Source organism: Caenorhabditis elegans, chromosome II (genome assembly GCF_000002985.6).
Source record: "Caenorhabditis elegans chromosome II".
NCBI classification, from domain to species: Eukaryota; Metazoa; Nematoda; class Chromadorea; order Rhabditida; family Rhabditidae; genus Caenorhabditis; species Caenorhabditis elegans.
The window spans coordinates 3,278,690-3,303,968 of NC_003280.10; the positions used below are offsets into that span (position 1 = coordinate 3,278,690).

The following is a 25,279-nucleotide window of genomic DNA, read 5'->3' on the forward strand; positions in this document are numbered from 1 at the left end:
TGATTTTTTTTTTTCGCAGAGTAACGACTCAAAGAATGGTAGCTGTGATACGGAGTTTTTTGAAAACCGTGAAAATTTAATTTGCAAACAATTTTGCAAATTAAAATACAAATAAAAATATCTTCATTCTTCACGTGAATTGTATCACAATATTCACAAAATTTCAAAGTTGAAAAAAAAATAAAATCCACGTCATTTCACTTCCCTCCCCTATCCAACTCATTCAAAAATTTATTTCCGATTTGTAAGAATTTCAAAAATTCTTCTCGAATATTTGTATTTGATTTCTGTGAAATAATGCAAAGTTTGACGACGGCTTCGATGCGAGATGCGACGAGTAAGAGTACGATGGTAAGCTAGCAGGTACAGTAACCCAAACTACGTTTTGTATTTAGATTACTGTAGACACTGGCGATGGTAGCGAGAAGGGAAGGAAGACTATTGCCTGGAGTGGGCTGGTGGCGACGGTTCCGCAAGCCGGTGGTGGCAGGAAGGAGGTGATCAGGAATGGTAAGAGTGTCTAGATGTCTTCGCTCTCTCAACATGCTGCACTGTTTCTCGAAGCAAGAACTTTCTCGAAATGTCGTGGCTTGGACACGTGGCGACAAGTAAACGCAGAGAAGCTAGAGTGTCTAGCTGTCTGCGCTCTCTCCACATGCTACGATGTCTCAGGATACTCTGTACTCTTTTGTGTAGACGCAGACAAGCCAGAGTGTCTCGCTGTCTGCGCTCTCCCCACCTCATCTTATCAAATTTCAGTTAGCGGTGTCGCGGAGCCCGGCGAAGTTCTCGCCTTGATGGGAGGGAGTGGTGCCGGTAAGACGACTCTGATGAATATCCTGGCCCATTTGGATACTAACGGAGTTGAGGTGAGCCCAGCTCCCCGAGCTACCTATCATTTTCTCGATTTTTCAGTACCTCGGCGACGTCACTGTCAATGGCAAGAAGATCACCAAGCAGAAAATGCGGCAAATGTGCGCCTACGTTCAGCAGGTTGACCTGTTCTGTGGAACCTTGACGGTCCGGGAGCAGCTGACTTATACGGTTGGTTAGAAGCTAGAAGAAGCTGTTAACTAGTCCTGAATATAATGTTCAGGCTCACATGAGAATGAAGAACGCGACAGTGCAGCAGAAGATGGAGAGAGTGGAGAATGTGCTGAGGGATATGAACCTGACTGATTGTCAGAATACCTTGATTGGCATTCCGAACCGTATGAAAGGGATTTCCATCGGAGAGAAGAAGCGTCTGGCGTTTGCTTGCGAGGTTTGCAGTGATCCAAAGTCCACCTACAACTTTCAACATACAGATCCTCACCGACCCGAAGATCCTGTTCTGCGACGAGCCCACCTCTGGACTCGACGCCTTCATGGCCTCCGAAGTTGTGCGCGCCCTGCTCGACCTGGCTAACAAGGGAAAAACGATCATCGTCGTGCTCCATCAACCGTCGAGTACCGTGTTCCGCATGTTCCACAAAGTTTGCTTCATGGCCACCGGGAAGACGGTCTACCATGGCGCCGTAGATCGACTGTGTCCGTTTTTCGATAAGCTTGGGCCAGATTTCCGTGTCCCCGAAAGCTATAATCCCGCGGATTTTGTGATGTCGGAGATTTCGATCAGTCCGGAGACCGAGCAGGAGGATGTCACGAGAATTGAGGTAACAATTAGGCTTAGGATTAGGCTTCGGCTTAGGCTTAGGCTTCGGCTTAGAATTAGGCTCAGGCTCCGGCTCAGGGTCACGGTCAGGTTCGGGGTCAGGCTTAGGCTTAGGCTTAGGCTTAAACGTAGGCTTGGGCTTTGTCTTAGGCTTAGGCTCAGGCTGAAACTTAGGCTTACAGCATTAACGAAATGAAAACTTTTCAGTACCTGATCCACGAATATCAGAACAGTGACATCGGTACCCAGATGCTCAAGAAGACAAGAACAGCCGTGGACGAATTTGGAGGATATGGTGACGATGAAGATGATGGGGAGAGGTTTGTTCTTCCTTACTCGTTTTTAAAGTTCTTAAGCTTAAAATTTCAGCCGCTACAACTCCACCTTCGGCACCCAGTTTGAGATCCTGCTCAAGCGATCACTGAGAACAACGTTCCGTGATCCACTGCTGCTTCGTGTTAGATTTGCGCAGATCTTGGCCACCGCAATCCTGGTTGGAATTGTGAATTGGCGCGTCGAGCTGAAAGGCCCCACGATTCAAAATTTGGAGGGTGTCATGTACAATTGTGCTCGCGACATGACTTTTTTGTTCTACTTCCCGTCGGTCAATGTAGGTTTTCTAAAATAAAGGTCCTAATCAAGATTCTTTCAGGTGATCACCTCAGAGCTCCCGGTCTTCCTTCGCGAGCACAAGTCGAACATTTACTCTGTGGAAGCTTATTTCCTTGCAAAAAGCCTTGCTGAACTCCCCCAATATACGATTCTCCCGATGATCTATGGCACGATTATATACTGGATGGCCGGACTGGTTGCCTCGGTGACCAGCTTCTTGGTTTTTGTATTCGTTTGTATCACGCTGACCTGGGTCGCTGTGTCGATTGGTAGCTAACTTCGCCTGAGCCTGAAAGCCTCATTTTTCATTTTTCAGCCTACGTTGGAGCTTGCATCTTTGGTGACGAAGGACTCGTGGTGACTTTCATGCCGATGTTCGTGCTTCCGATGCTCGTCTTTGGAGGATTCTACGTAAACGCCAACTCAATTCCTGTCTACTACCAATACGTTTCCTTCGTCTCCTGGTTCAAGCACGGATTCGAAGCTCTCGAAGCCAACCAGTGGAAGGAGATTGATAAGATTTCTGGCTGCGACCTAATCAATCCATTGAATGCGACAACAACTGGCTACTGCCCAGCATCCGATGGTCCTGGCATTTTGACACGTCGTGGAATTGATACTCCGTTGTATGCGAATGTTCTGATTCTCTTCATGTCCTTCTTCGTCTATCGCATCATTGGGCTCGTCGCTTTGAAGATTCGTGTCAGATTTGCCAAGTGAACTTGAGGTTTTTGAAAATGAATGTGGTTTTAAAGAATTGATGTTGAAATTTGATGTGTGAGTCACACAGTCCACTGAACAGTTTTTGGAAGAAAAAAAATGGACATTATATGATTTTCCCGTACTTTTGGAATTTTTAAAAATACATCTTTTGGTTAATTTCTGAAATTTTTTAAAATACCTTCCGTACAAGCTAGCATACTTTCTTTGGTATTTTCTGGTATATTTGGTTATGCTAAACAGTTTTTTAAAAGAAAAAAGAAGAACATCATGTGATTTTCCCGTTCTTTTCGAGTTTTGAAAAATACAGCATTCGGTTAATTTCTGAAATTTTTTAAAATATCTTCCGTACAAGCTAGCATATTTTGTTTGGTTTTTTCTGGTATTTTCTGGTATATTTGATCATACTGAACAGTTTTTTGAAATAAAACAGCACTTCATATGATTTTTCCATACTTTTGGAATTTTGAAAAATACAAATATTGGTTAGTTTCTGAAATTTTTAAAAATATCTTCCGTACAAGCTAGCAAATTTTGTTTGGTATTTTCTGGTATTTTCTGGTATATTTGATCATACTGAACAGTTTTTTGAAATAAAACAGCACTTCATATTATCTTCCCATACTTTTGGAATTTTAAAAGATACAACTTTTGGTTAATTTCTGAATTTTTTTAGAATATCTTCCGTACAAGCTAGTATACTTTCTTTGGTATTTTCTGGTATATTTGGTCATGCTAAACAGTTTTTTAAAAGAAAAAAGAAGGGCATCATATGATTTTCCCATACTTTTGGAATTTTAAAAGATACAACTTTTGGTTAATTTCTGCAATTTTTTAAAAAATATCTCCCATACAAGAATGTTTATATTTGTTTTATTATTTATTTCTAATAAAAATATATCGAATCCTCACGTGAACTTTTTTGTAATCCTCTCTTATCAAAAAGTTTAATCTCCCTCCCCTTTCTCCAACTCATCAATTTCAAAATCAAATTTATTCCTTTCTTTGTTTGATTCGCTCAAATTTTTACAAGCTGTAGTATTATGAAGTAAGTTTCAATTTCTTTTTGACTTTCCCTCAACTCTTTTTTTCAGTGAAAGAGATACAGAAAACTCGCGGCTTTTAAGTTCAACCCAGAATCTGGAAGTTGAGGAGGATGGTGAAGAAGAGGGAGATGATAATGAGAAAGTTTCAAAATGTTGTATTTATCCATTGATATCGATTATAATTTGTCTGGTAATAATTGCGATCTGCATGGGCGCGGTAATCGTGTTCTGGAGGATGGATAGTGCCCCGCAGGCAATTTGTAAAACGGATCATAACAAGACCCGAGATGTTTGTAAGACAGCGGAGTGTATCACGTTGTCCAGTACCTTGGTGGGTCCAAGTTCACCGATCTATTAACCTTCGGAAATTTCAGCTCAACTGGCAGAACACTAACATCGACCCCTGTGAGGATTTCTACGAGTACTCCTGTGGCAGGTACCAGGAGCACACGTTGAACGACGGGATCCGTGCCAACGAGAAGGACACTATTGTGATGAAGCTTATTAGGCGTGAGTAGACATGTAGGCTATAGTAGGCTATAGTAGACTATAGTAGGCAGGTAGGCCATAGTAGGCAAGTAGTCTATAGTAGGCAAGTAGGCTTAGTAGGCAAGTAGGACATAGTAGGCTGTAGTATAGTAGGCAAGTAGGCAATAGTAGGCAACAGGGTTGTGCGGCAAATTTGCCGCATTTGCCGAGCTCGACAAATTTTGAGATTTGCCGCACACTCGTGCCAACGAGAAGGACACCATTGTGATGAAATTAGGCGTGAGTAGGCTGTGATAGGCCTGTTATGATAGGCAAGAAGGCTATTGTAGGCAAGCAGGCTATAGTAGGCAAGCAGGCTATAGTAGGCAAGTAGGCCATAGTAGGCAAGTAGGCTATAGTAGACTGTAGTAATGTAGGCTAGTAGGCAAAACGTCGTATTCAGTTTAAAAGATCGAGGAAATTAATTTATTCAATTGGAAACTAAACACAAAGCCCGGTCGCCTTCTCGCACTTGGTCTTTGCTGGACACGCGGAGCATGTCTTTCCGGCGGTGTAGATGTTGTTGTTGATCATGTTTCCGCTGAAATTTCACTATTAGATCTTCAGTCTTTTTACACATCCTTACCGCGCACTGTACTGACACACCACGGCAACCTTGTACATTTTATTCTTATCCATCCCGCAATTTTTCACGCCACACCCGATCGATCCAGTCGAAGCCCACGCCATTTGAGTAGCGTGTCCGATGCCAGTCTTGAAGAGAGCCGAATCCAGCTTGTTGGTTTTCCATCCATACTTTTGGAACTCGCTAGCCCATGCGCCTGAAGCGCGCACTCCGTAATCGTCAATGCTCTTTATAACAGCGCCAGACCAACGCCAGTAGAGATTTTCTCCGTACTTTGATTTTCCGTGTCCAGTGGGGCATGTGTTGGCGTAGGCTTGGGCGGATTTGGCGATAGTGGGGTCCCATTTCTGGAAGTGTTCAGGGACTTGGTAGATGTATGGTATGGAACACAGGATCATCGGGTGCTCCCAAAAAACGGTTGGAAGTCGGCTCATGAGCCCTACTTTAGACAGTCTCAGGCTAGACTTGGTAGAATATTCTATGATCTTGAGATTCAAGCTTCTCAAGTAGCGGTAATCCTAGTTACTCAGACGTCCTTAGCCACTGTCCTAGTTCTATGTAGCGTTATCTAACTTCGTATAAATTTTCAAGTTTTCAAAGCTTTTAAGCTTTTCGGAACAAGCTTTTGCACCCCTAAAAACTCACCATTTTCAAAATATTGCTTCCCGGCTCCTTCCTGGTCTTATTCGCCACATAGGTGCCTTTGGCAATGGAAGATCTCAGCGTATTATGGGCATCGACGATGGCTTTCTGTCCGGCTTTCGAGAATTGCCCATAGACACTGACGCTTGCCACCACGGCGAGAAGAATTAGGGCTCTCATAGTTATGAGGAGTGAGGTTGAGGGAGACACCCCGCGCTTTTATATGGTCTTGAGTTTCCGAAGTTTTATGGTTTCTGAAAGTTTATGGGTAGACTTTCGAACATTTCCTCCTTTGACAGACATCAAAGCACATGAAAAACCAACAAAAAAAAAACGAATTTTTCCAGAATTCGTCTTGAAAAACCAATCTACCACGTCTAATTCCGAGAATGCGCTGATGTTGCTCTATGAGAAATGCTCGTTGCGGTATAGAATGGAGGTCGGTCAAGCTTCTTCTAGACAAGCTGTAGCTACCTTCGTTTCAGAATCGACACCAGGAAACGGAAGTAATTCAACGTGAAGTGTTCGAGAACATTCGGAAGATTGGCTCCTGGCCAATTGCGGATAAAAATTGGAATAGCTCTCATTTTAATCTAAATAGTAGGTGCCCAGCTTTAAATGTAACAACTTCTTTCCAACTTCAGATATGCTCTCAAACATGGCCTCAATCCATATGCTCCCGTTTGGACTTTTCGAGACGCGAGTCATAGAGCTCTATCCGATGAATACGACAGCTAAGCAGCTTGTGATTAGGCCTACCAAACTGAAATTCTCGATTCCACAGGAGGAGTTGGTCAGGGTGAGTTTGACTATTATTTTTTTGCAAACTCATTCTGCTCATTTTATTGATTTCCAGGCCATTCGAGATCTGCTCAGCGTGAATGGGATCACCTCAATTATGAAGAAAGTGAAGGAAGATGTCGCGGAGAGTTTTGCGCTTGATAAGGAGATTGGAAATGTTAGTAGCTATAGAAATCAAAATTTTCAACTACCACATCTATCTTCAGATCCATATTGACCCCCAGCCGAAGCCAGCGACACTGTCGGAGCTCCAGAAAGCCGTGCCTGATATCGACTTTGAGCGGATCATAAAGAGCTATTTGAATCCTAAAACTGGAAATTGGTCGAGCTTGAGAACGAAAATTTTCTCTGCGAGATTTGAGTTGTTTTTCGGGAAGAATAATAATGTATGTACTATAACTAAGACTTTGGCTGAAAATGAAAAATTATTCCAGCTCTCCAGCATAATTGCCCGAACGAAACCGCGGATCCTTGCCAACTACCTCTTCCTGAAGTACATCGAATACGCCTACTTCTTCTTTTTCGACAACACCAAAGTATTCTCAGACGATGACTTTTGCACAGAGGTGGTCACTACGAGCCTTCCACGTGCTTCTCTCCGAGTCTTCGTGCGGAATCACTTCAAGAAGGAGAATATGGCAGTGGCGTCGGAGATTGTGGAAGTTGTAAAGACTGCGTATGTGGAGATAATCAACAATTCCACGTGGCTGCACAATTCGACGAGGGAGAGCGCGATCGAGAAAGTGGTGAAGATGAAGAAGGTGATCGGGTATACGGAGGAGTATGAGAGGACCGGAGCGCTGGATGAGATGTTTGAGACTGTGAGTTGGAAGATTTCGATAGATCAATAGATCATAGATCAGGTCCTGAAAATGGAAACGTAATTTCAAGGCCTTCATCTAGCTGAGCTGGGAAGCTGAGCGGCATTTGCGACGAGAACTCGAACCTGTGGCAGAGATTTCTCTGCCGCCGATGATTCCCGTCCACGTAGCAAATAATCCATATTTTCAGCTTCAACTCTCCCGGAGCGATAGCTTCTTCGTTCTGATGACAAAGGTCAACCGATTCAAAATCGAACAGCTCATGGACTTTGTGTCTTCCGACTCGCTGTTGAATCCCATCGAGCCTCTGGTCATGGCCAACGCATTCTACTTTCCCACCAAGAACCTGCTCAGTAATTTATCAAAAAGTTTCCCACCCCGAAAACAAAAGATCGAAATTCCAGATGTGCTCGTTCCGTTTCTCGACAAGCCGCTCTTCGACTTCAAATACCCCCGCTACGTGGCAATGGCTGGAGTTGGCCGGGTGTTGGCTCACGAGATTGGCCACGCGTTTGATATAAATGGCCGGCAAACTGACGAGATTGGCAGGACGCGGGACTGGTGGACACGGGAGGATACGGAGGAGTATGATAGGCGAAGTGAATGCTTTGCGGAGCAATTTACAAACTTCAAGGATCCTAGTTTTAAAGGGAAGCAAAACGGAACCGAAGTTCTCGCTGAAATCATTGCGGATGCTCTTGGAATGGAAGCTTCATGGATTGCGTTCAAGAAGATCAACCTGACTGAGGAACAGGGTCTCATACAGTTTGAGGATCACGATTTTGGAAAGCTATACTTTCAGGTTGCCGCTTTGGTGAGCTTTTTTTGTTGAGTCTCGCAACGATTTTTATGTTTTTTTCAGGATTTCTGTGCTCCGAGCCGGATAGAAGAGAGATATTCTGATCAGCTGAGCCACCCGACCAACAAATTCCGCATAAATGGAGCATTTTCCAACTCACGAGCCTTCGCCGACACGTACAAATGTCCGGTTGGCTCGAAGATGAATCCAGTGCAGAGGTGCGATATGTTTTGAATGGAACTAAATACCGCGAATAAAAATTTTTGCATTTTGCAATTTTTCTGGGTTTATCTGGGTGATTATATGAGAATTGAACATTTTCAGGAAAGTCAGAAGCACGTGTTTTAGCGGCGCTTTAGTTTTTCAGTGATCAGTGGTTTTCAGAGGTCTATTGATCTCTTTTTTCACCTGCCAGTACCATCTATAACGAGTTTTCAGTTTCTTCTTCTCTCGGCAATATTGCTGTTTTGCTCAATGTATGATATAGACTTTTCTACTCCACATTGGCTGATAACCTATTATCATGTAATTGGAGTGATTTCACTAATCTTCGACTCTTTTTCAATATACCTAATTTTATTCAAAAGCAGTAAAATCGATAACTTCCGATATTTTCTGCTCAATTTTCAGGTGGATCTGAATGTATTTCAGTTGAATTTTAGCTTGTGAATTTCAGCTAGCCTGTACATTAACTGATATTCATTTGACATTTTTCATGCAACCCGTTCCGTTATACCCATTGGTTTCTGGATATACTTTGGGGTTCCTGTCAATGTTCGGAGTAACTACTCATTTTTGTATGGTAAGTTGACTTTGAGGATGGAGTATCAAATTTTAAAATAGCCTAAAACTGTCGAATTTCATGATGAGGTGATTTGAAAATTTCTCAAAGAAAAAGTTTTTTTTTTGAATTTTGCAAAATGTTTAGCAAGAAATCAGAAATATTTTACTCTTTACAAACTTTGAAAACGATTTCAGACAGCATTAATGGCATGTTTAATATATCAAATCGAGAGTATGGTGTTCTGTTTCGTGAGGAAACATCAAACAATCGCAAAAACGCTGAAAAAGTACGTAATGCCAAGCTGGCTGGTGTGGGGAATATTCGCATTTTTTACATTTGGGATCTGTCTGACAGTTATACTATTTTCACAGACTAGCATTGATCCGGACTTGCAGATGGAGTATGTTAGAGTGGTAAGCGGAAAACACAATTTTAAATGTATTTGATTAGTTGGAATTATTTAACAAGGTTCAGCTTCAACCTAAGCCCCAGCCTAAGCCTAAAACTAAGCCTAAGCCTGAGGCTAATCCTAAGCCTGAGCCTGAGCCTAAGCCTAAGCCTAAGCCTAATGAAAAAATTCTCAAAAGTTTCCAGAGTAGATGGAGTATGTTAGAGTGGTAAGCTGAAAACACACATTTTTTAATTTTTGATTAGTTGGAATTTTTGAGCCTAGCAACATAGCATAAACTTAAACCTAAGCCTAAGCCAAACAAATAAAAAAAATTCAGAAGTTCCCAGAGTACCTCTCCGGCTTCCAAAGCCTTCCTAACTTCTCCATCTACGAAGCTGACGCATATTTCCTGGTCGCATTGCTTCTCACAACGACTGGTGGAATACTATCGCTTCTAATTTTATGCATAGTCCTAACAAATATTTTTCTGATGCTCGCACTTCTGAAAACTCAAATCTCTGCCTCAAACTATCGAAAACATCGAGCCGCAATTTGGAGCCTATTGGCTCAATTTGCCACGTCATCTGTCTTATTTTTTTCGCCAATCGTTTTCGTGTTTGTCGTGTTGATCGGGATCAATGGAGCTCAAGGTAAGGAGTTCAGTGGTTTGCAAAAAAAAAAGTTTCGAATTTTTCAAAAATATTTTTCTAGCAATTGTCGAGGTTCTCCTGGTCATTGGTTGCTTGCATTCCTGCCTAAACGTTACTGTATTAATTTTGACGTTCCCGCCATACCGAAAGCATGTATGTTCTCTTATCAAGCGGGAAAAGTGAGTAGAAAGCGAGTGTTTACAGAATTTGTTTTTACATAATTTGAAATTTGCAGGAGTTTCGCAAAAACTCGAGTGATGGTTCTGCCTTCGAACCCTTCTGCTATGGTGATCTCTCATTTAAGTTGAAATAAATTGTTTTTATAAAATTTTTTTATATGTACTCGAGTCTCCATAAATTCATTTTCCCAAAGATGCTATCTCTTCACACTTGCCGTTGGGGTCAAGACCACCCTCTCTCACTGTCAATTCTCCTTTCATTCATGTTTCTTCGGCGACTTGTTTCAAATTTTAAGCTCTTTCTCAATTTTTCGTGTAACAATCTATGTTTCGTGTAACAATCTATTTTTCGTGTAACAATCTATTTTTTCGTGTAACAATCTATTTTTTCGTGTAACAATCTATTTTTCGTATGCCAATCTATTTTTCGTATGCCAATCTATTCTATTTTCTGGTATTTATAAAGTGGAAGAACTACTTGCTTGAACCACATCTGATAGCTCGGCGGTCCACCAACTAATATACTAATATAGATTCCGAGTTATCAAACAGAATACCAACTTGATAAGGCATTATTGCCATTATTGACACTAAACCTTTCCACCATTGACTGATTAAACTGATTAGGAGAATATTCGGTACTTTTCCGATTTCTGCCCCCCAAAATGTTTTGGATATATTCATTAATGAAACGTGAACTTTTTTTTGTAATTTCAGGCTTATAGTTAGTAGTGTTGTTTTCTAAGCCTAAAAATTGAAATAGTTTTGAAATAAACATTCACGGGAGAATTTAAATTGAAAAATTGAAAAAAAAACGTTTTGGGGGGCAGAAATCGGAAAGGACCGAATATTCATATAGATATGAAAGTGCCTATATTTTTTAAAATCTTTTTGCAAGTTTTAGAACTAAAATTGCAGTCAAAGAGTAAGAAAATATTCGAAAAAAGCAAAAATTAAAAAAAGTCATTCAGAGATCCATTAAATGAGAAATTTAATTTTATTGGTTTTCTGAAAATTGAATTTTATTGATTTTTTTGGCAACAGGGAAATTGGAAAATTTAATAAATTGAACAAATGCAATAAAATAAGCAGTTTTTCAACAGTCATTACTTATTTCCGTGAACCGTTTTGATTTTAAATTGTAAATCTAGGTCGGAAAAGTCACACACACCGAGGAGCTAGGCTTCCCTCATCCTCCCTGGATCAGTCGGTAACTGCTTCGATCGGGGAGTGGGAGGGGTTCAATTCTTCCGAAATTCCATAATTTTTATTTTTGTTCTTTTTGTGCCTGTATATACCTGTTGAAAATGGAATTCAAGACAAAAACCCCTGTAGCGCGTCTGAAAATTGATATCTAGGTACAAAAACTTACCAATAATATTTTTAAACAATCTAAACAATCAGTTGATTCGTACACTCCCGCCTGTACATCCTGGTGCAAAGGAGCAGACCTAACAGGTCTCACTCAGAGACGCAGCCGCTTTGGATAGAATAAATTTAAACAAGGATGAGACATTATCCTGTTGGGTGGCAGAACGCTTTCGTGTCAAAATTGAGTATGCCGTTATGAATGCTGTCATCATTCATGTGTTGGTTTGAGCGCGTAAGTTGACGAAAAGAAAAATATTTTTAAACATAAATTTACTTTCAGCGCATCCTGACATACCGCTGGCTATGACTCCATCGACCATTCTTCTTCTTTCTTCGTCTTCTCCAACCTCTGGCTCCTCTTCGGCATCCATACATCTTTACTCTCTGTGGCTTCCCACTATATTTTACTCTCTGTGGCTTCCCACTATATTTTACTCTCTGTGGCTTCCCACTATATTTTACTCTCTGTGGCTTCCCACTATATTTTACTCTCTGTGGCTTCCCACTATATTTTACTCTCTGTTCAAAATTAAAAAAAAAAAGTTTTTTTTAAATAAATGTTTTATTATTTAAATCAATTTTTCCCTAATAAAATTTATTAAGCTTTATTTAAGCATTCGACAGTAATTTATTTTCCAAAAGTGAGTAGAGCAAGTTTCAGCGTCACAAAACAAAGCTTGAAATACACTTCCAGCTTAACATGGATTTGAGAGTTCTCACAGACGTTTTAAGAAGGATGCAACGTTTTTGGGCTCAGAAACTTTTTTTTCCAAAATTTATCAAATCTTTTCTATTAATTTCGATGTTCCAAGCACAGTATTAGATGATAAATCGAGGCAAACGTCTAACTTACTGCCTCCAAATATCTAAAAAATCTTTCAAAAAAAAAGTGATCACCTAAAAAGTTGAAGGCCATTATTAAGTCTGCAATCTTGTGGTGGAAAACTTTTATTTAAAAAAATTTACTGCCATTCTTAGTATTATAACCCCAGAGATATACCGTCTATAAGTTTATTTCCCAAGGCACTGTCTGACTCCTTATCGAAAATTGCTAGTGACTGCCAACTGACACAATATTTGCCACCTGCCATTGGGGTCAAGACCACCCCTCTCACTGCTCCGTTTCGCTTCATTATGTCTCCAAGACGGCCTACTGAATGGCTGTCCCGTCTTCTTGCTTTTATTGATTTTTTGTTAAACTACTTCAAATATGCTCTGGAGCTACGAAATCTTGATGAATATAATAAGTCTTGCCCGTTCCGTAAGTTTTTTTTTTCAAAATATTTCAAAATCCTAGAAATTCAGCCAAATTCTGGAATTATTTACTTTTTTCAGGAGAACAGAAACTCACCTTCCACATGGAGATTCTAACATTCCAGCTGACACTGGTGCTCTGGATTTAGGAGTTGTATGTTAACATGGAGGTTCCACCGACAAAGATACGACGGGAAAATTGCAACTGAGTAATATACCGCTACACCAACCGATTGAAATTTGTTGAATAAATGCGTTTTATAAAGGCCCTTTTTTTTGAGAATTTAAGATACGATTTTTTATTTTCAGACCAACATTTACAAGTGAAAAAGCTTTCAGAAGGTTTTTTGGGTTGGATTGGACCAGTTTTGAGCCTGGTGCAAGAGTTTCAAAAGTTCTCAAAAATTAATTCGAAATTTGGAAGCAAAAAAAAAATTGCCGCTCACACCACAAATTTGATTTTAAAAAATTAATTCAAATATATTTTTGTTTTGTTCAAAAAATTTGCAATCCACACGGGCCTTATCGAAAAATCAAACGGGTGTCAATAGTAAGAATTCCGTAATTTTTGGGCTCCAATATTCCACAAACTTTTCACAGCCTTTAACCTCTTTTCACCTGCTAAAAATTTCAATTACGAATTTCCATATGTCTACTAAAACAAGACATTTGGGTTAAGAAATATTCATGTTACTCGGTGCGAAGTCGGTTTACTCCCGCCATCAGTTCCAGTGAAATGAACTACACTTGTGTCTCGGATTTCACTTACTTTGATTCTGCGGAGTTTTTATCCCTAGCCTTCCACACCACAAGTATCATCGGAACACCGATTCATTGTTTGGGATTTTATTGTATTTTGTTCAAAACTCCAGAGCAAATGAAAACCGCCAAGTGGTACCTATTCACCTTGCACACGTGGATTCTTACCTTTGATTTTTCGTTGAGCCTATTTACTGCGCCATATTTATTGATTACTGAAGCAATGGGATATCCGCTTGGATTTTCAAAGTATACAAATATTCCATTAATTATTCAGTTTGTGATGGTCATTGATTTCGGAACAAGTAAGTTATCAGTTATCCTACTAATTGGTGTATATCATTTTCCATATCAAAAAAATGTCACACGAATCTTCCTTATCCGAATTAGACAGGCACTAAAAATTTTGAAAAAAATTACGATGCCATATCCACTTTTTTTTGACGTGGGGATTTCTATCGTTTCGTTATTCGAAAATCGATTCTACATAATTTGTACATTTTCCTGGAAACAATCCTGGACATTTTGGAGGCGTATTTGGCTTGGAGCCCACTATATTGTAGTTCTACTTTTACTAAGTGTTGTTCCATTTCTGGTACCCGATCAGCAGACTGCTGTAAATCGGGCTTTCAAGGTATTTCTTAGATTCCTACATTCAAAAGTTGCTTTTTTCTATTTTCAGAATCTCCCATGCCTGCCAAAATATGTCTATGAAGCGCCAATTTTTGTGCTCGCTGATAATAAAGCCTTTCTTATTATAGGTGCAGTTTTCGTCGGTGTAATTTGGTTTTCCGAAATATCAACGTTTGTATTTTTTCTGTTTATGAATATTGCGAAGCAGCGGCAAGAAAAAACAATGTCGCAAAAAACATTTCAACTTCAAAAGAGATTTGTAATTGCACTAATTATTCAGACCGTCATTCCTGTTTTTTGTTTAGCAGTTCCTCTTATTTACACAGGAATCACAGTTGTATTGGGTTATTTCAATCAAGCCATAATTAACGTTTTCATTGTTACTATTGCTTCTCATGGAATAGCATCAACAATTGCGATGCTACTACTTCATAAGCCGTATCGGCATGCAGTCAAAGAGCTTTGCTATAAACCAATCAGAAAGTCTTTTGAAGTATCGGTGCAACCAATTAACAATTATAGAAGAAACACTTTTGTAATTGCAGGAATTTAATTGATTCAATTTTTGTAATTGATTTAAATAAATTATTTTTCTTTATTAAACTTAACCCAAAAATTTATAGGAGATTCGAGAATGCTGGCTTTCTGCTATAGTGATTTCAAATTGAAATAAATATTTCTATAGAGACAATAAAACTTTTACTAGAAAATTACCAAATTGCCATACTGGACTCTCGACGAAACTCTTCGGATCTCTAAACTTCTCTGGAATTAGTATTGAACTTTAAATAAAGTTTCTTTCTGCGCCGTGGCTTGCTAGAATTTGAAATTTTCGTAAAACATACAATTGCCTAATTCTCGGTGGAAATTCAATTAGGTATATTTCAAACAGTTGCGGCAGTCGATAAGCCAATGATCTGCAAACTCGGGTCCAGTAGCTTTGCGGAGCTCACGTCGCAACAGATGAATAATGGCGTGTCGTTGCTCCGTTCTTATTTCACCTGCACAAACATGAAAATTAATATTTTCCACACGTCTTCTGAGATTAGTTTCAGTTGAGGAAATATATCAATATATTCGGTTAGAGCTTAATCCTATGAAATGAACTACACATGTATCTCTGATTTCACTTATTTAGATTCTCCTGAATTTGTATCTTTGGCTTACCACATCCTGAGCATCTTCGAAGCTCCCATACACTGTCTGGGATTTTATTGCTTTTCTCTAGTGAAGCTTCTGGATACATGCTTGGTATATCAACGTATATAAATACACCGATGGTGATTCAGTGTAACATGGATGTTGGTTTCGGCACATGTAAGTTTCCTATAGCTGGATGTGTGTTTTATTTGGAAATAATTCATCTTTAACTGAACGAGTAACTCGCATGACATTACATCAATCTTCAGGCATGCTCATATCTATCGTTTCTATATTTGAAAATCGATTTTACATCATTTGCACATTTTCCTGGAAGCAATCCTGGATGTTTTGGATACGATTCTGGCTTGGAACACATTATGTTGTACTACTAATTTTGCTATGCATTGTTCCATTTCTAGTACGAGACCAGGACATTGCGCGAAGAAATTTGTTTAAGGTGCTGTTCAATTTTGTTTCCAAATAAAATTCCTAATTTTAGAGACTACCATGTTTGCCAAAATATCTATACGAAGCGCCTATATTTGTGCTATCCGAAGATGTGACGTTTCATATGATCTCTTCTGTTTTGGTCATATTAGTGTTGTGTTTTGAAACACTTACTTTTCTTATTTTCTTATTCTTAAATACTGCAAAGCAGGTGAAAGAAAAGACAATGTCGCGAAAGACATTTCAACTTCAAATGCGATTTATTATCACTCTATTAATTCAAGTCAGCATTCCATTAATATGCTTCATACTTCCACTTGGTTATACTTTAGTTGTAGTATTAAACACATATTTCAATCAAGCAATCATTAACATTTTAATGTTAGCGATGGCATCTCATGGTATTGTGTCAACAATTGCTATGCTGCTGCTTCATAAGCCTTATCGGCATGCAATCAAAGAGCTTTGGCATAAATCGGTTAAAAACTCTGCTGATGTATCTGTGCAGCCAGTTGGTGGTAATTGCGGAAGAATCAATTTTGTTGTTCCACGAATATAAATAGTTAATTCAACTGTCGCATACATTATTAAAATATTTTTTGAATGAAAATCACATACTTACTCTTACTTACCTAATTACTCAATTAAATCGTTTTTGCAAGCAGGGCGTCTTGCCGAAAATAAGTTTGGTCATAGAATGACTAGCAGATTTTATATACCTTTATTTAAGTAAATACCTCAAAAAGTAATATGAACACTGACTATATTTTTCCTTTGGCTTTTTTACTCGCATTCCACTGATTTACAAAAAAAAAGAGATTGCTAGCACGTATTCTTATCAGCGAATTAGTTGTTTATAATACCCTTAAAATCAATGAAAAGTTATTAAATTGATAAGCGAGTCATTGATTCTTTTTTTTTTGACATGTCACAGGTGCCCATTCCACACGAAAGAATTACGTATGAAAGCAAAAACGTTTACATTGGAGGAAATATAAGGTTTGGTGCGGCAAATGTACAATCAGGTCCTACAGTTTTGGATACAAGCACAACAAATGGGCTAAAATGGTATTTTAATTTTGTTTTTGTAAAACCTTGTTTTTTAACTTTTACAGTACATGGTCCGGAGAAATTGTAAACAACAATAGTCAAATTAACTTCACATGGAAGTTCGAGTACGACGAGGCTGGAAATGAGGATATTGACGAGATCGCTGGGACGATAGACGTGAAGTTTCGCCGCAATCAAGTTTCTGGAATGTTCCAAACGGGCCAAAACCAAAATTTTACAACAGTCCACACGCTTGTCAGTCTGACAGAGCATTGTCAAACACTGACAAAACTGGTTGAGGTCCCAAATCAACCAGGTGCAGTTGAAGTTATGTATGTGTATGCGCTTGTTCCATGGATAAACCCGCTGCAATTCTCCTTTGACGAGATGTTTCTTTCATCCAAGAAAAACGACGCGGTTTTGGTGATCGGGGAACGGAAGTTGCATGTTAATAAAGCCGTGAGTTACGGAATTTTCTGATATCTACGTTTCTCGGGTTTCCAATTTCCAGTTCCTTTCCTACCACTCGGACTACTTTCGTGCTCTGTTTTCATCCAATTTCAAGGAAGATAAACAGGATGAGATTGAGCTTAAGGATGTGGTCTACGAGGATTTTGGACTACTGATGACCACGATTTATCCGAAAACAGAGTTTCCTAGTGGTGAGTAGCTACACTTTTTATTCTTCTTAAAGCAACGTCTAAAATTTTTTAGACCGAACTGCGGAGAAAATCCTAGAAATGGCAGATCGTTTCATGGTGCAATCCGCCATTGATCATGTTGAGTACCATTTGCTTCACAATTCACGTATCACGAATGAGAGTATGATGTGGATGGCTGACAAGTATGGAATGGAAAAGCTTATGAAAAAGTCTATTCTGAAAATGGATTCACTGGAGAAAGCAAAAAAACTGAAGGAATCTCCATGGTTCCCGAGTATGTCTCATGATGCGAAGGTTATAGTTTTGGAACGGCTTATGAACTTGATTTGAGTTTTTGTTTGAATAAAACTGTTTTATTGTTGCCTTCGACTGGTGGGGCACTATCGAGACTTTTTTACGGTGACAGGACGTCTTCTCTACAATAAACAAAGTTGCGTCGTGATTATGGCTGTGGGGTAGATGAAGCGAATTCTTCTTCGGCATCAGAAGCATAAGCTCATCGGTGAACTGTTTCAGAATAATTAGAAATATCAAAAAATAGCATTACAAGAAACACACAATTGCTAACACGCGTTTTATCAGCAAATAAGTTGTTTACTTTACATACTCAAACAACGTTAAAAAACATTCAATTGATAAGCGACTCATTGATTCTCTTTTTCTTTTTGTTGGCATGTCGCAGTCCCATGTTCTACGAAGCAATCGAGTATGAGAGTAAGAAAGTTCCCCTTCGAGGACCTCACATGATGAGTGGACAAGGAGGCACAACAGTACTGGACACAAGTACAACAAATGGGCTAAAATGGTATTTTAATTTTTTTAAAGTAAGATCTTGTTCACTTATTTTTTACAGCACTTGGTCCGGAGAAATTGTGAATAACAATAGTCAAATTTGCTTTACATGGAAGTTCGAGTACGATGAGGCTGGAAATGAGGATATTGACAAGATCGCTGGCGCGATTGACGTGAAGTTTGGCCAAAATCAGAGCCAAAATTTTACAACAGTCCGAACTCTTGTCAGCCTGACAGAGCCATGTCAAACACTGACAAAAGTTGTTGAGAACCCGAATCGACAAGGTGCCGTTGAAGTTATGTATGAGTACGCGCTTGTTCCATGGATAACCCCGCTGCAATTCTCCTTTGACGAGATGTTTCTTCCATCCGAGAAAAACGACGCTTTTTTAGTGATCGGAGAACGCAAGCTGCATGTTAATAAGGCGGTGAGTTACTGAAGTTTTTGACAGCTACAATTCACGAGTCAGTCCAATTTCCAGTTTCTTTCCTACCACTCGGACTACTTTCAAGCGTTGTTCTCCTCCAATTTCAAGGAAGATAAACAGGATGAAATTGAGCTTAAGGATGTGGTCTACGAGGATTTTGGGCTCTTGATGAGCACCATATATCCAAAGACCGTGTTTCCGTGCGGTAAGAAGCTACACTTTTTCATTCACTCTAGGGCAACGTTAAAAAATTTTCAGACCGAACTGTGGAGAAAATCCTAGCCATGGCAGATCGTTTCATTGTACAATCCGCCATTGATCATGTCGAGTACCATTTGCTTCACAATTCACGTATCACGAATGAGAGTATGATGTGGATGGCTGACAAGTATGGAATGGAGAAGCTATTGAAAAAGTCTATTCTAAAAATGGATTCTCTGGAGAAAGCGAAAAAACTGAGGGATTCTCCAGTGTTTGCGAGTATGTCTCATGATGCAAAGGTTATGGTTTTGGAACGACTGATGGACTTGATTTGAATTTTTTTATGAATGAAATATTTCTATATCGTTATTTCCCGTCTTTACGAAAACGTGCTCTACAAATGTTTTATTTAATTTTCAAATATGTGGAACTTTTTTCTATTTTACCCGTGTATGATATTTTTTGTAAATTGCGCCTCGCTGCAGGCCGAAACTATAGGATTTATTTCACTAATCTGCTCGTTTCAAACAGAAATTGAATGAACACAATGAACAGTTGGAATCCTTTTTTTTTATACGTGCGCGTTCTATCCGTACAAATATAAGTTGCATGAATTCTATTGCTAACTCTTATTTTCATCATAACGTCAGTTTTCTGCAGAACGTTGATTGTGAAAAATAAACTATTCGATAAGTAGGTCTTTAATTTCGGTTTCCTGCTCAACTAGTGAACATTTAAAGTTGTAGTTGACCATGTTCTACAAAGCAATTGAGTATAAAAGCAAAATAACTCAAACTTGGTTACCCCGAGGGCCACCACCTCCGGCGATTTTAGACAGAAGCACAACAAATGTTTTGAAATGGTATTTTAATGACGGTTAAAAACAACTACACCACTTTTTTCAGCACATGGTGTGAAGATATGGAAAATGGTCTTAGCCAAATTCACTTCACATGGAAATTTGATTTTGCAAGTGAGGATATTGAAAAGTTCGTCGGAACAATTGACGTGAAGTTTCGTCAGTACCAGTTTCAAAACTATGTAACGGTCCAGAGAGCTGTGACCTTGACAGATCGTTTCAAGTGGGCAACAGTAATTGTTGAGAATCCAACCCGACGAGAGCATGTTGAAGTCATGTTTGAGTACAGCCTGACTCCGTGGTTAAGACCATTACCGTTTTCAAGAGACGAAATATTTCTGCCTTCCGAAAAAAATGACGCAGTTCTCGTGATCGGAGAGCGGAAGCTTCATGTTAACAAAGATGTGTGTTACTAAACTTTGTTTTGACTCATTATACGTTTATACCTCATACCTTGCAGTTCCTTTGCTATCATTCCGACCACTTTCGAGAGTTGTTCTTTTCCAATTTAAAAAAAGATGCATCAGTTGAAATTGAACTCAGAGATGTTGTCTATGAAGATTTTGGGCATTTGATGAGCACTATTCATCCCAACCCTGTGTTTCCAAACGGTGAGTTCCTTAACTTGTCTACACATACTGCTCACAGTTGCGAACAAGGTTTTTGTCGAGTTGCTTCATTGTATAAGGTCGTAGTTTTCCACAACTTTTGCGTACCACTATCATAAATCCTACATTTAAAGTTGTGAACTTTGATAATCAAATCATTTTTCAGACCGATCCGTCGAGAAAATTCTAGTACTGGCGGATCGTTTTAAGGTTCAATCCGCCATCGACCACGTTGAACATCATTTACTTCACAACTCGCGTCTTGCAAATGAATGTATGATGTGGATGGCTGATAAGTACGGAATGAAGAAACTTCTGAAAATTTCAATCCAAAACATTGGTTCTCTTGAAAACGCAAAGAACCTCAAAAATTCTACATTGTTTGCCAGTTTGTCTCATAATGCTAAGGTTATGGTATTGGAACAACTGTTGAAGTTTATTTGAGGCATTTCTGTTTGACTAATAAATTTTTATTTCAGCATGTTATATGGAAATATTCAAAGAATCCATAGAACAATATAATTTTGTGATCTAGATACAATTTCATAGGTGTCAATAAGTTCACACAAAAACTGGTGTGCGGTCGGTTTTCTATTTCATCAGATTAATATGTGACCCGCTCTTGTATACTGCGCCTCACTATAGGCCAAAATTTTGTGATCTAGTCGCCAACTTTGTTCATGCCATTTTACTAATCTACAGGTTTCAAGCAGACATGTGCGAAATTTTGATTATTGTGTTAACTGGGTTGATCATTTTAGGATCTTTCCTTGCCGCTGTTGATTTTATTTTCAACAACTTCTATTCAATTGTGATATTTACGTTGCCAGTATTTATTTTAATTGCTGTAATCTTTTACCCGCCTCTTACCACGTATTTCTGGTTTTGGATAAAAGATGTCGCTGAAGTCGTTTTTGAATACGCCCTTATTCCATGGAATTTTCTATTCCAACCATCCTATGAGGACGAATTTCTTCCATGCGAAAAACACGATGCGGTACTAGTGATTGGAAAAAGGAAAATACATGTTAATAAAGCGGTGAGTTGCTTAGCTATCTGTTTTTGTACTTGTAATTTTAAGTTCCTTTCCTACCACTCGGACTATTTTCGGGCGTTGTTCTCTTCCAGTTTTAAGGAAAATGAACAGAATGAGATTGAACTGAAAGATGTTGTCTATGGGGATTTTGAGCTATTGATGAGCACGATTTACCCAAAACCCGTGTTTCCTACCGGTATGCTGTAGGGTATTTTTCATTTGATGTGTGCTATATAATCGAGACATTTTCCAGACCGGACTGTTAAAAAGCTTTTAGTAATGGCGGATCGTTTCATGGTGCATTCCGCCATCGATCATGTTGAGCATCATTTACTTCACAATTCACGTATTGCAAATGAGAGTATGATTTGGATGGCTGACAAGTACGGAATGAAGCAGCTTCTGAAAAAGTCTATCAAAGAAATAGATTCTCTTCCCAAGGTGAAAATATTGAAGGATTCTCCATTGTTCCCGAGTATGTCTCATGATGCGAAGGTTATGGTTCTGGAACGACTGATGAACTTGATTTGAATTTTTTGTGAATACAATGTTTTCTCTTATGCACAAAATTTATGGAATCCTTTTGTTTAAATTTCTTTTTTTCAACTAGGCAAATTCAGATAATCATTCCCACACCTGGTTTTATTTTTTTATAACAGATTATTCACTCAAATCCCGTTCAAACTAGCTACAAAATTTGTTGAAAGTTCGAATTCTTTGAGTGGGTGTGGTGGGAGAGATCATGTGTGTCGCTTGAACATTTGGTCAAATGACGAGTATGAAGTACGGCAAAGGGAGTAATGTGTAAAATTAAAAGATTTCTAGTCGATCATACTTTGGTCTCAATTGCCGAAATTACCGAGATTGCCAAGAAAATTGGATTGCCGAACGGCTATTGCCGCGCACCCCTGCTTTCAGGCATGTGTCACAAGGGCTCTGAATTTCAAAGTACTTCCAATCTTGGCATTCAACAACTCGGTAGGCGCGTTCGCACATTCTGCGCACCCCCTGCGCCGATTCTGCGCACATTGATGTTGTTGTGCCCTTTTTCTTGGTGGCATAGCCTCGTGCGCACATTCTGCGCACCCCCTGAGCGGATTCTGCGCACGTTCAGCTCACATTCTGCGCACACTGCCGTTAGTGTTCCTATTTTAGTTATAACTATGAGTTAATGTTGTTTTGGATCTCTTTTCATATAATTTCTGATTAAAAGTTGGTATGTATAGTGGAAAAAACAATGAATAGCTGTAAGACATAACGAAGAGCGATATTGATAGCCTGTGGGGTTTATCATTTTGACTTGTATACTTAAACTCTATTTTTCCTGATACATTCTGTTTACAGTTGTATTGAGCGAAAAATGAAGGTGCAAACCGTTTTTTGCTCATATCGTACAAAATGGCAAATACTGGTATTAACTTTGTTGCTAAAATACCACAACTATCCATTGTAGCGAGGCATTATTTCATATATTCCCAAGATTTTAGTAGGTTGTAAATTTCTCTTTTAGTAATCACGTTCACATTATGCTTCATTTCTGACTTAAAATTATCTCGTTTTTTGATAATTCTTTGCTACGAGAGGTTGTTTGAGTCAACAAGTGTATGTATTGAATGGAGGCTTGACATACATAAAATTTTCGTTTTATCGATAGCTGCTGAGCTAAAGAGCCTCGCTGAAACAGTTTTTCAAACAAACAAAAGATTAATTAAAAGTCGGATCATTAGATACAAAAAAACGAGACATTGTGTGGTCGTAAATCATTAGACGTGTATTTATAACTTACTGAATCAATAATACTGACCGCAAAAACTGGACTCTTGGGAATATACTTGAATTTATTGGAACTTAACAAAAATGTAAAAATAAATACGTTGCTGTGTGGATTTGGGAATTCCATACTTCAAAAACCGAGAAAAATCTAGACTACTACGGTTTTATTATTTTCAGCCATATTTTTAATGGAAGGTTTATTAAAGTAACACAATGTTTTGATAATTTTGCATTGTTTGCACATGTAATTTTTCGGGAATCCGCAAAGATGAATGAGTTCAAAAAGGAAAGGTGTAGGGTCATTTCAAGCACATTTCTCATAAATAGTGGGTGATTTTTTCTGAACTTTTCTGAACTTTTTTGGTTGATATATAGTTCAAATATTATTACAACATTAGTTTCCACAAAAATTGTCCGAAAAATAATTTCAAACCAAGACACCTGATTTTTGAATACATCGTCTAAACAGTGTTGACATAAGTTTCAGCTCACGTATCTTTTTAATGGAAGTTTCAGGACAAAGTTGATATGTGCAAGCAATTAAAAATTGAATAAACATCGTGTTACTTCTACAAACCTTCAATTAAAATATCTTTTTTTGAGTTACAGTCGTTTTAGTAATCATCATCGAAAACAGACTCACGAAATGTCGGCTGCTTTATTACTGGTCATGATTTTAGTTTAAATGACTTCCAAGATTTCTAAAACTTGATGAAAGTTGTCGAAGCGTTTTAATAATAGTGGTAAAGTTGGAAAATATTTTCCTGCTTTTTTTCTCTCGGGATTTATCTGAAAATTTTCTGAAAAAATTTTTCTGAAAAGCTTGCAAAATAATAAATAATTTATTCCAATACTAAATTTAAAACATAGTCGCTTTGAGCTTACAGAGAACGTTTAGCTTCGAACAGGTTCTCCTTCCGGCGGGACCTCCATGTTAACGGGCAAAACCTTCCCAACAGGCGTGATCCGTGATGACGGTTGTTTTGGCTCCCTCAATGTATGGACGAAATTTTCATGGCTTCAAGTTCTATTGCCGGATATCCTTCCTGGAAAAAAAAGTGTTTAGTTGCCTTTGAAATTGCCTTTATTTAATAAATTTTCAGACCAAAAAGTTTGCTTAACCACATGAGATTTTGAGAATAATTTGCCAATGATTCCTATGTTATTATTTTCAAAATAATGTTTTAAAACATACTACAATAATTCAGCTCTGATAGTGAGACCACTTACCATAGTTTTTTTCACGGTGTTGATATTGTTAGGGAGTTTGTCGGAGACTTCACAAATCTTCTGCTGGTACGTGTTTAGCTTTTTACCAACTCCATTGTCGGGAGCTCTTCATTTTCTTGAAAATTTGATGGAACATCTTTTTTGAATTGTCCGGTGGCCATTCCAGAGTGAATTCCGCATATCCACTCTTATTTTGTTTCGTTTGTTCGTTCTACCGTTTCAAGAACTGTTCCGTCTAAATTCCAGAGTCAGTACTTGCTCCACGCTAACGAAATACCCTGTGTTGACTCTGTTTTCGGTGGTTTCCATCACCTTTAGCGTACGATTTTGGTGACTGACCTCTTCTGAGTGCTAAAAACGCCTATTTCAAAGGTATATTTTCAAAATTGAATATTTTCCAAGTCAAATAATTCTTTTTTTTAATTTCGCAATTTTACAATTATCGCTCAAATTCATATCTAAAAAATTCCATGTTTAACCAAATTTTATACTTACCTTTTCATATCGCAAAAATTGTAAAAAATGATTAAAAACTATAGTTAATAAAAATCAATAAAAATGTAGGGGACAGCCATTCCGTAGGCTGTCTAGTAGACAGAAATGAGGGGAGAGGGAAACAACGGGTAGACGAGGAGATAGTGGAGAACGCAGACAAATTGAGATTCAGGCATGTGTGGTGAGAATGAGAGATGGTAAACATTTACCACTACAGATTCAATCAAAGAACGCGCACGACGTCACAGGGTTCCAAAGCCCAAGTATGTTCTAATTTTATAGTTATGTGTTACAAGCTTGACTTTTTGTAAAGCATCAGGAAGAT

At 38.6% G+C, this 25,279-nt stretch overlaps 9 protein-coding genes, 1 long non-coding RNA gene, 2 other non-coding genes and 2 pseudogenes across 14 annotated transcripts; 10 read left to right on the plus strand and 4 right to left on the minus strand.

The window, feature by feature from the left end:
- The first annotated feature begins 244 nt into the window (after positions 1-244).
- On the plus strand, positions 245-3,024 carry wht-4 (ABC transporter domain-containing protein). The gene is made up of 10 exons (NM_062094.4): positions 245-351; positions 396-510; positions 760-869; positions 916-1,044; positions 1,097-1,264; positions 1,308-1,655; positions 1,862-1,974; positions 2,024-2,264; positions 2,307-2,535; positions 2,583-3,024. Exons 1-10 carry the CDS (start codon positions 298-300, stop codon positions 2,984-2,986), a joined length of 1,911 nt encoding a protein of 636 aa, NP_494495.3. The 5' UTR covers positions 245-297; the 3' UTR covers positions 2,987-3,024.
- On the plus strand, positions 1,760-1,813 carry F02E11.8. The gene has a single exon (NR_050947.1). It is a non-coding gene; the product is annotated as an Unclassified non-coding RNA F02E11.8 (non-coding RNA).
- Positions 3,025-3,963: 939 nt separating the features above from the next.
- Positions 3,964-8,485, plus strand: nep-13 (NEPrilysin metallopeptidase family). The gene is made up of 12 exons (NM_001355091.2): positions 3,964-4,034; positions 4,081-4,363; positions 4,407-4,542; positions 6,136-6,227; positions 6,274-6,388; positions 6,433-6,587; positions 6,645-6,746; positions 6,796-6,975; positions 7,024-7,410; positions 7,601-7,763; positions 7,815-8,224; positions 8,273-8,485. The coding sequence occupies exons 1-12, from the start codon at positions 4,030-4,032 to the stop codon at positions 8,441-8,443; spliced, it is 2,199 nt and encodes a 732-aa protein (NP_001342017.1). The 5' UTR covers positions 3,964-4,029; the 3' UTR covers positions 8,444-8,485.
- On the minus strand, positions 4,971-5,969 carry scl-15 (SCP domain-containing protein). The gene is made up of 3 exons (NM_062095.6): positions 5,792-5,969; positions 5,147-5,493; positions 4,971-5,101 (listed from the first exon to the last, which is right to left on the minus strand). The coding sequence occupies exons 1-3, from the start codon at positions 5,966-5,968 to the stop codon at positions 5,002-5,004; spliced, it is 624 nt and encodes a 207-aa protein (NP_494496.1). The 5' UTR covers position 5,969; the 3' UTR covers positions 4,971-5,001.
- A 198-nt stretch (positions 8,486-8,683) lies between the features above and the next one.
- On the plus strand, positions 8,684-10,342 carry sri-63 (Serpentine Receptor, class I; the record flags this gene model as incomplete). Its single annotated transcript, NM_062097.1, has 6 exons — positions 8,684-8,839; positions 8,886-9,011; positions 9,188-9,406; positions 9,722-10,034; positions 10,096-10,213; positions 10,270-10,342. 6 exons carry the CDS (start codon positions 8,684-8,686, stop codon positions 10,340-10,342), a joined length of 1,005 nt encoding a protein of 334 aa, NP_494498.1.
- Positions 9,861-10,009, minus strand: F39E9.23. The gene has a single exon (NR_050948.1). It is a non-coding gene; the product is annotated as an Unclassified non-coding RNA F39E9.23 (non-coding RNA).
- A 1,454-nt stretch (positions 10,343-11,796) lies between the features above and the next one.
- On the minus strand, positions 11,797-11,955 carry F39E9.14 (uncharacterized protein; the record flags this gene model as incomplete). The annotated part of the gene is made up of 1 exon (NM_001026978.1): positions 11,797-11,955. One exon carries the CDS (start codon positions 11,953-11,955, stop codon positions 11,797-11,799), a length of 159 nt encoding a protein of 52 aa, NP_001022149.1.
- Positions 11,956-13,574: 1,619 nt separating this feature from the next.
- Positions 13,575-14,783, plus strand: F39E9.8 (annotated as a pseudogene). The gene is made up of 3 exons: positions 13,575-13,902; positions 14,041-14,231; positions 14,280-14,783. Coding segments are annotated over exons 1-3 (1,023 nt in total).
- A 548-nt stretch (positions 14,784-15,331) lies between these two features.
- Positions 15,332-16,379, plus strand: F39E9.9 (annotated as a pseudogene). The gene is given in 4 exon segments: positions 15,332-15,457; positions 15,460-15,547; positions 15,640-15,830; positions 15,873-16,379. Coding segments are annotated over 4 exon segments (912 nt in total).
- Positions 16,380-16,715: 336 nt separating this feature from the next.
- Positions 16,716-17,969, plus strand: btb-17 (BTB domain-containing protein). Its single transcript, NM_182200.5, has 4 exons — positions 16,716-16,888; positions 16,936-17,329; positions 17,382-17,532; positions 17,585-17,969. The coding sequence occupies exons 1-4, from the start codon at positions 16,746-16,748 to the stop codon at positions 17,860-17,862; spliced, it is 966 nt and encodes a 321-aa protein (NP_872000.1). The 5' UTR covers positions 16,716-16,745; the 3' UTR covers positions 17,863-17,969.
- Positions 17,970-18,193: 224 nt separating this feature from the next.
- btb-16 (BTB domain-containing protein) lies at positions 18,194-19,641 on the plus strand. The gene is made up of 4 exons (NM_062098.6): positions 18,194-18,337; positions 18,386-18,752; positions 18,807-18,957; positions 19,011-19,641. The coding sequence occupies exons 1-4, from the start codon at positions 18,219-18,221 to the stop codon at positions 19,286-19,288; spliced, it is 915 nt and encodes a 304-aa protein (NP_494499.2). The 5' UTR covers positions 18,194-18,218; the 3' UTR covers positions 19,289-19,641.
- On the plus strand, positions 19,525-20,901 carry btb-18 (BTB domain-containing protein). Its single transcript, NM_182266.3, has 5 exons — positions 19,525-19,650; positions 19,700-19,815; positions 19,859-20,216; positions 20,273-20,423; positions 20,587-20,901. Exons 2-5 carry the CDS (start codon positions 19,706-19,708, stop codon positions 20,862-20,864), a joined length of 897 nt encoding a protein of 298 aa, NP_872066.2. The 5' UTR covers positions 19,525-19,650; positions 19,700-19,705; the 3' UTR covers positions 20,865-20,901.
- Positions 20,902-21,067: 166 nt separating this feature from the next.
- On the plus strand, positions 21,068-22,009 carry btb-22 (BTB domain-containing protein). Its single transcript, NM_001322720.2, has 3 exons — positions 21,068-21,459; positions 21,502-21,652; positions 21,710-22,009. The coding sequence occupies exons 1-3, from the start codon at positions 21,136-21,138 to the stop codon at positions 21,985-21,987; spliced, it is 753 nt and encodes a 250-aa protein (NP_001309553.1). The 5' UTR covers positions 21,068-21,135; the 3' UTR covers positions 21,988-22,009.
- A 2,062-nt stretch (positions 22,010-24,071) lies between these two features.
- F39E9.10 lies at positions 24,072-25,061 on the minus strand. The gene is made up of 3 exons (NR_171648.1): positions 24,955-25,061; positions 24,460-24,820; positions 24,072-24,275 (listed from the first exon to the last, which is right to left on the minus strand). It is a non-coding gene; the product is annotated as a long non-coding RNA F39E9.10 (long non-coding RNA).
- Positions 25,062-25,279: the final 218 nt, after the last annotated feature.

Bases quoted from the DNA above. Each gene is read 5' to 3' on its own strand.
- wht-4 (NM_062094.4), top strand. From the start codon at position 298: ATGCAAAGTTTGACGACGGCTTCGATGCGAGATGCGACGAGTAAGAGT. The intron at 511-759 runs GTAAGAGTGTCT...ATCAAATTTCAG, and splicing joins GAAGGAGGTGATCAGGAATG to TTAGCGGTGTCGCGGAGCCC. The intron at 1,265-1,307 runs GTTTGCAGTGAT...TTCAACATACAG, and splicing joins GTCTGGCGTTTGCTTGCGAG to ATCCTCACCGACCCGAAGAT.
- nep-13 (NM_001355091.2), top strand. The intron at 7,411-7,600 runs GTGAGTTGGAAG...CCATATTTTCAG, and splicing joins TGGATGAGATGTTTGAGACT to CTTCAACTCTCCCGGAGCGA. The intron at 7,764-7,814 runs GTAATTTATCAA...TCGAAATTCCAG, and splicing joins TCCCACCAAGAACCTGCTCA to ATGTGCTCGTTCCGTTTCTC.
- scl-15 (NM_062095.6), bottom strand. From the start codon at position 5,968: ATGAGAGCCCTAATTCTTCTCGCCGTGGTGGCAAGCGTCAGTGTCTAT. The intron at 5,494-5,791 runs GTGAGTTTTTAG...GAACACTTCCAG, and splicing joins GAAGCAATATTTTGAAAATG to AAATGGGACCCCACTATCGC. The intron at 5,102-5,146 runs GTAAGGATGTGT...GTGAAATTTCAG, and splicing joins GTGTGTCAGTACAGTGCGCG to CGGAAACATGATCAACAACA.
- btb-17 (NM_182200.5), top strand. From the start codon at position 16,746: ATGTCACAGGTGCCCATTCCACACGAAAGAATTACGTATGAAAGCAAA. The intron at 16,889-16,935 runs GTATTTTAATTT...TAACTTTTACAG, and splicing joins ACAACAAATGGGCTAAAATG to TACATGGTCCGGAGAAATTG. The intron at 17,533-17,584 runs GTGAGTAGCTAC...AAAATTTTTTAG, and splicing joins GAAAACAGAGTTTCCTAGTG to ACCGAACTGCGGAGAAAATC.
- btb-16 (NM_062098.6), top strand. From the start codon at position 18,219: ATGTTCTACGAAGCAATCGAGTATGAGAGTAAGAAAGTTCCCCTTCGA. The intron at 18,338-18,385 runs GTATTTTAATTT...TATTTTTTACAG, and splicing joins ACAACAAATGGGCTAAAATG to CACTTGGTCCGGAGAAATTG. The intron at 18,753-18,806 runs GTGAGTTACTGA...TCCAATTTCCAG, and splicing joins AGCTGCATGTTAATAAGGCG to TTTCTTTCCTACCACTCGGA.
- btb-18 (NM_182266.3), top strand. From the start codon at position 19,706: ATGTTCTACAAAGCAATTGAGTATAAAAGCAAAATAACTCAAACTTGG. The intron at 19,816-19,858 runs GTATTTTAATGA...CACTTTTTTCAG, and splicing joins ACAACAAATGTTTTGAAATG to CACATGGTGTGAAGATATGG. The intron at 20,217-20,272 runs GTGTGTTACTAA...CATACCTTGCAG, and splicing joins AGCTTCATGTTAACAAAGAT to TTCCTTTGCTATCATTCCGA.
- btb-22 (NM_001322720.2), top strand. From the start codon at position 21,136: ATGTGCGAAATTTTGATTATTGTGTTAACTGGGTTGATCATTTTAGGA. The intron at 21,460-21,501 runs GTGAGTTGCTTA...TGTAATTTTAAG, and splicing joins AAATACATGTTAATAAAGCG to TTCCTTTCCTACCACTCGGA. The intron at 21,653-21,709 runs GTATGCTGTAGG...GACATTTTCCAG, and splicing joins AAAACCCGTGTTTCCTACCG to ACCGGACTGTTAAAAAGCTT.